The sequence below is a fragment of the Berghia stephanieae genome, chromosome 9 (assembly GCF_034508935.2).
Source record: "Berghia stephanieae isolate SIO BIC M18660-M18661 chromosome 9, UCSD_Bste_1.3, whole genome shotgun sequence".
Classification (NCBI taxonomy): Eukaryota; Metazoa; Mollusca; class Gastropoda; order Nudibranchia; family Aeolidiidae; genus Berghia; species Berghia stephanieae.
The window spans coordinates 1,609,036-1,616,535 of record NC_088368.1 but is presented as its reverse complement, the minus strand read 5'-3'; the positions used below and the strand labels follow the sequence as shown (position 1 = coordinate 1,616,535).

Sequence of the window (7,500 nt, the reverse complement as noted above, 5' to 3'; positions counted from 1 at the left end):
CTTCTTTCTTTCTTCTTTCTTCTTTCTTCTTTCTTCTTTCTTCTTCTTCTTCTTCTTTCTTCTTTCTTCTTTCTTCTTCTTCTTCTTCTTTCTTCTTCTTCTTCTTCTTCTCTTCTTCTTCTTCTTCTTCTTCTTCTTCTTCTTTCTCTCTTCTTTCTCTTCTTTCTTCTTCTTCTTTTCTTCTTCTCTTCTTCTTTCTTCTTCTTTCTTCTCTTCTTTCTTCTTTCTTCTTCTTCTTCTTCTTCTTTCTTCTTTCTTTCTTCTTCTCTTTTCTTCTTTCTTCTTTCTTCTTTCTTCTTTCTTCTTCTTTCTTCTTTCTTCTTTCTTCTTTCTTCTTTCTTCTTTCTTCTTCTTCTTCTTCTTCTTCTTCTTCTTCTTCTTCTTCTCCTCCTCCTCCTCCTCCTGCTGCTTCTACTCCTACCCCTACTCCTCCTCCTTGTTGTCCTCCTCCTCATCATCATCATCATCCTCCTCGTCGTCGTCAACCTCCTCCTCCTCCTCTATCATCACGTACTGAATATTTCTCTGCTGTCGATCTGTTTTTTTTTGTAAAAAATTATTTATCTTATCATTGTCTTGTTGTTGTTGGCTGAAGAAGGGTTTTGAGCCTGAAACATTCTGTGTTTTGTATGTTGTAATTTTTTGAAGCTGTTCTATTCATTTGTATTGATGACGACCCTTGACCTCCGTGTGTTTTGATGGTTTCATTCCTACAGATATCAAGTCTTCATCCAATATCATCTTCTCTAACGGAGACCTTGACCCCTGGAGGGGCGGAGGTGTAAGTATTGTACTAGGATGAGAAAGAGAAAGAGGGATGGATAGCGTTGTGCCTTTGAATTGTATAGTGAAGGGTGTGTGACGGTTGGATACGTGTGTGCCGATGCGCCATCATTTTTTCTCATTAAAATGCTTCAAAGTTCTGATTTGCAAAGAAAAAGAAGGGAAAAAAAAAACAAACAAAAAAAAAAGCTCTATAAATTTATAGATTGATTGATAGACAGACAGACAGACAGACAGACAGACAAGAACAGACAGACAAGTACAGAACAGAACAGACATTACATATATATATAGAGAGTGTAATGCATTGCTGTGGTTGTTATTTCAGGTATTGAAGGACGTTTCCCATTCCGTCGTGGCCATTAATGTCAAAGGAGGCGCACACCATCTTGATCTCAGGTCAGTCCAAAATAAGGAACCCCCACCCCCCAAAACAAAGAAAAAAGTAAGAAAGGAAACCAAAATAGTTCTGCAGAACATTAAGCCTCATAAATCTGGAATTCATCCTGATTTCCTAGCATTAAACGGACAGTGGTAATTGCTTGCTACCCTTTTATAGGACGTTAGTCTATTCCCAGGAAATATGTGCCAGCCACCCACGTTCAAAGGATGGAGATTGAATGTGTCTATGACATGAATGTGTCTATGACATGGGACCATCACCCACAATCACATTGGCAAATTGTTTCTTTCCAAAAACCACAAAAGGACTGGAACATTTTGTCAGGTGAAATGAAATAGTATCGACACCAACAGTAGGACATTTCAAAACAAGGACGAGAACATTCAATAAAACACAGTGCTCGTCACTGAAGAAGAAGAAGAAGAAGAAGAAGAAGAAGAAGAAGAAGAAGAAGAAGAAGAAGAAGAAGAAGAAGAAGAAGAAGAAGAAGAAGAAGGAGGAGGAGGAGAAGGAGAAGGAGAAGAAGGAGGAGGAGGAGGAGAAATGCTCTAAACAAAAGTTTTCGTGAATTAATCCATTTTGTATTCATTTACAATGTTAGGATCTCTATCAAAACCTACCGTGTTTATTACAGGGCACCCAACAAGGCCGACCCCCCTGGTGTGACGATGGCAAGAGAAAAGGAGAGAAAAATCATTCGTCAATGGATCAACAGCAAGAGTCCTTGAGAGTTGTTTTCTCTTTTTCACTCCTTTCTGCTTCTCACTGACAAATCGTGTTATGTAGTCTTTTTGGTCAGGAAATCATTTTAATTCAAATATGCATAGCAGGCGGGACTGAACGAATTTAGCCTTCGGGGAAGAATTTAAAGAAAAAATATTGGGACTGTTTATGTGTCTGGAAATGACCCTTGACCCTTGCATGTCCCAGGGTTATGCTTTTTTGACTTGCAAATTACAACTAGGAACAGGAGAAACTCTGAATCTAGATTGTATTCTTAAATAGTCCAAACATACTGTATGTAGTTTTGGGGCATGACGGTATTGGGTGTTAGGGTTTCCTGTTTTAGCTTTTTGAAAAGTTGGCCGCTATGAATATGGATTGATGAAAGTAATTCCCAGTTTTCTTAACGTCTCCTAACTGACCATTTACCAGATTTTCCCAAAACGTGAACCCATCCAACATAAAAACTTGAACTAATTTATATCTGGCCACAGTTACTGTATCTGTATCTGTATCTGTATCTGTATCTGTATGGTTGGCGCTGAAGAAACCAATGGTCTGGTTGTATTTCAGCGGCGTCCTCATTGGGCGCGGGCCCATGTCAGTCGGGCCTTGAAATCGTTTAGGTGTGGTGCCATGATGACCAGTTCATCCAGCCCATTCCACTCCGAGATAGTTCTAATGAAGAAAGAATTTCTGTAGTTTTGTGTTCTTGTCTGTGGGATTTTGAAGCAGTTCGAATTGTTTGTGGCGTATCTCTCAATGGGGTTTTCGGTTATGCAATCCATATTCATAGCGGCCAACTTTTCAAAGATTGTTTTGTTTTTAAGTGTTTTACAGCGTTTTGTGTATTGCCAGTAAGATATAACAAACTGATATACCTCATTGGTACTATAAAAGCAAACTATTGATACGACCATAGCATTTGTGTCACTTCCAAGTCTGTGGCCATTTTGGCATATTCCGTTATTCACCAAAGATTTAGCTGTAGATATATATTGGCCTATGGCTTTTGGGATTTTTACAATTCTTATTTTTTTTCTTTGTTAAACCAGTCCATCTTTGAGGGGAATTTATGTCTTTAGTGATAGAACCACTTTTGTGGCTTTTTGTGTGTGGCTTTGTGGTCTTGTGGTATGACACTCATCTTCAGACTGGTAGGTACAGGGTTCGAATCCCACTTTGAGAGGTGCAAAATTGAGTCTTTGGAAAAGGCTCATTAATCACATTCCATTCACAGCGTTGTCTCAATCGAAAAAGAATTGTAATGTTGCCTTAATTGTATAATGTCTTGTTCTTCATGTTGAGTGTTGTTGGTTAAGGACCCTTTGTAAAGCGCTATGAGCATGTTAAGTAGATATTGCCCTATATAAATGGTCAAGTTTTTTTTTTCTTTAAGAGAAGAACAACAACCTGTGAGATAAGGTGAGAATGCTGTCCTATGGCCACACAACACAAAGACCATTTCACTGTGCTCTACTGTCTCTATGCCAGGTATCCGATTACAGTCAAATATTGTTTTCAGTGTTGGCTGAAGAAAAAGATTTCGATTCAAATTGCACTGTGTTGTTGTTTTATGATGCCATTATATTCTTTTTTATTTGGTATAATGATTTCTCCTTCATCATGCTTGACAAAGATCTGAAATGTCTGATACGTCATCTTATGGCTGTGTATTTTCACATACAGTTGATTCAGAATGAATGAGACGGGACTGATTTGTTTGTAAAATATTTTGGTGCTTCCTCTGACTTATTATGTTGGGCAGGAGGTCACTTGCTGTGTTTTCTATCCCCCTGTGTCTGTTTTCCAACATGCTTTTTGTCTTTGTCTTGGAATGAGATTACTTGGTTTTGTCCTGGCCCTGGCCGGCGTCCTTGACTAAAAGAGAAACAGTCAAATGTATAGTGTTAGTTTTGGGAGAAGATAGTTTTTTTCATTGTAAATCACCTCTCTCTTCTAGGGCGGAGGAATTCTTCCGAAGCTGGATTGACGAAATGAATTTGGAGGTGTACTGTCGTATTACTATACTCTACTATACTACTACCTATACTACTACTACTACTACTACTACTACTACTACTATACTACTACTACTACTACTACACTCTAACTACTACTATACTACTATACTACTACTACTACTATACTACTACTACTACTACTACTACTACTACTACACTACTACTACTACTACTACACTACTACTACTACTACTACTACTACTACTACACTACTACTATCTACTACTACTACTACTACTACTACTACTACTACTACTACTACTACTACTACTACTACTACTACTACTACTATACTACTACTACTACTACTACTACACTACTACTACTACTACTACTATCTACTACTACTACTATACTACTACTACTACTACTACTACTACTACACTACTATACTACTACTACTACTACTACTACTACTACTACTACTACTACTACTACTACTACTACTACCACTACTACTACTACTACTACCACTACTATTACTACTACTATTGCTGCTACTACCACCACTACTACTACTACTACTACTACTACTACTACTACTACTACTACTACTACTACTACTACTACTACTACTACTACTACTACTACTACTACTACTACTACTACTACTACTACTACTACTACTACACTACTACTAACTATCTACTACTACTACTACTACTACTACCACTACTATTACTACTACTATTGCTCTACTACCACTACTACTACTACTACTACTACTACTACTACTACTACTACTACTACTACTACTACTACTACTACCACCACCACCACCACGACCTCTCTGTTTTGCACTGTTACAATTTTTTGTTTTTAATATATAATCGTTTATAAACATTTGAGTATATTCCTCTAAGTGGGGACCTGTGCTTGTGTCTGGATGAGACTATTAGTTGATTTCAAACTAAGTATAATTATAGTGTGCTCTTGGAATCTACATCTGGTCCCGAGAGCTCATATTGCGTGAGATGTTGGCGCAAAATAAGTGTGCAGTATTATTATTATTATTATTTGAATGAAATTGTCTTACTTTTTCTTGTATGCTTTTAATTGTATATTTAGAACTTTTTGATTATCCCATTTTCTTCCTTTTTTTTATTGGCGCTGAAGAAAAGATGTAGATGGACGTGGTTCACGCCCGTGATAGCGAGGTCGATCACTAACTTGTGATGGTGGTCGTCTAGAACAAAGTTTATTTTATGTATAAAAGATTGTATGGCACATTTCTTTTTTATAATTTCTACCATTTATTACTGATGAATTCTGTGTTGGTTTCTGATTTAATAAATCTTCAAGTAGGAAGGAATGGGCGTCAATGATTTGTTAGTCAGAAAAAAGTGCCATAATGAGCTCAATTTAAATTGTTTATTATAAGCCTGTGAAATAGCTAGATAACGTAAAGAATAAATCAGTAAATATCTATTTATTTATCCATATATATATATATATATATATGGATAAATAAATAGATATTCAAAGGAATGAATTATAAATAAATTAAAAAAAGAAACAAAGAATACAATAAAATGACTAAATGATAAATAAATAGGGCATTTTACGGGTTTCCTCAGGGTCTACTACCTTCACAAATCTACCTTCACAAATCTACTTTTATTATTAATTCCCCATATAGAGTTGTGTTTTATCATCTATACAATGTGAATCTGTTGTGACCTCTTTTGGTTTGGAATAACAACTTTTACAATATTACACACTATAGGGAATGAGATAAGCGGAAGAGTAGCGTCCCTTGATTGGACGTCACCCATGGTATGTGACGTCACCGGCGGAAAAGTTATTAGAGAGAGAACGTCATGTTGGTTGTGCTTCCGCTTGGACAAGAGATGCATGCGCACAACCAACATGACGTTCTCTCTCTAATAACTTTTCCGCCGGTGACGTCACAGACTATGGGTGACGTCCAATCAAGGGACGCTACTCTTCCGCTAATCTCATTCCCTATAACCAGATAGTCATTCACACCTGATTCTTACCCACATTGGCCAGAGCCAGAATAACTGCAATCGTTGCCACCCATCCAGTTACTCACCACACTCATTATCTCTTGAATTTTTACACCGCTTTATCACTCCACCAACGACACCACGTCACTCAAGGGCATTCATGCATTTTTTTAAATTTTAATTTTTAAAATTATTATTATTATTATTATTATTATTATTATTATTATTATTATTATTATTATTATTATTATTATTATTATTATTATTATTATTATTATTATTATTATTTATGATGATGATGATGATTAATATTATTATTATTATTTTCATCATCATGAATTGTTTTATTCTTCTTCTTCCTATCATCAAGTTTGTTATAATAACGCCAGCTTCAGACTTGATTCTCATTTATTCAAGAATCAAAGTATTTATTCATTAGATCTAACTAAATTTTTTTTACTTTTTCAGCTTAAAATTTTGTTTTCAAGCAGATCAAACTTCTGAAGTCCAGATTTTCATGATCAGTGGATCAAAACTCTGAAGTCTACATACGAGTTTTGCACATCATGTTTGATTTAATTTTGGGTGGATCACACCTCTGATGGTAAAAAAAATAAAAAAAATTTAGCTTTTATATAGTGTAATATCCCCTAAACATGCTCAAAGCGCTTTACAAGTGGTCACTGGCCAACAGCAACGCTTACATGTATCACTACAATTTTTTCGGACAGAGACAACACTGGTAGGTACTTATTTTACACCCGAGTATGATGAGAGAATATGAATAAAGAGATGTTTACAAGGACTCAACTATGCGCCGAGCGAAACTCGAACACAGGGCCTTCCGATCCGAAAGCGAGTGTCATACAACTAGACCACATAGCTGCACAAGGGGCAAGGCTCGTATGTAGACTTCAGAGTTTTGATCCACTGATCTGAAAATCGAGACTTCAGAGGTCTGATTCGTTGACCATCTATATTGTATTTTTCAATTCTTCTCTATTGTTTTTGCCGAAGGAGACATACTATCCTTCTATTTGCCACTTTTTTTACAAATACCTTTTCTCACCCGCCATATTTTCTGAAAATATTCAATGTTTATTCATCTGATATTATATATTTGGTAGCATTAATTTGTATGATGACTCAATTCATGATATTTCTTTGTATTGATTTATTTTTAAAAATGTTTAGTAATACCAAAGATAGCTTTACAATCATAGGAATATACATAGTATAGGAATATACAAAGCAATACTAAGCTGCTAGAAGCTGTGGACGGTAAAAAGTATTAAACAAAATGAATATATAACAGCTTCAAATAAAAGAACAAAATACCAAACGTTGAATGTTTTGGGCTGAAACGTTTGTGTTTGGTATTTTGTTCTTTCCCGAAGCCGTTATATTCATTTTTGTTGGTATATGTTATAGGAGCTTACAATACACTCTATCGTGTTTCAATAACAATAGGGGGTGAGGTGGCCGATTAGTTAAGTCTTTGCACCGTGACCCGGAATGTCTTCGGTTCGAGCCCGACTTCAAGCACTTTTGTTTGTTTATTTTTTCTTGGGCAAGATTCATATTTTAACTCCCCAAT

General features: G+C 36.0%; 1 protein-coding gene across 1 annotated transcript in view; it reads left to right on the top strand.

Moving 5' to 3' along the window:
• LOC144980255 (dipeptidyl peptidase 2-like) overlaps positions 1-2,044 on the top strand; it is a 17,200-nt gene extending 15,156 nt beyond the window's left edge. Inside the window, exons 10-12 of the mRNA XM_078927878.1 lie at positions 717-781; positions 1,112-1,182; positions 1,821-2,044. Of these exons, the coding sequence (XP_078784004.1) occupies positions 717-781; positions 1,112-1,182; positions 1,821-1,914 (230 nt within the window). The 3' untranslated portion in view covers positions 1,915-2,044. The remainder of the gene's footprint in view (positions 1-716; positions 782-1,111; positions 1,183-1,820) is intronic.
• Positions 2,045-7,500: the final 5,456 nt, after the last annotated feature.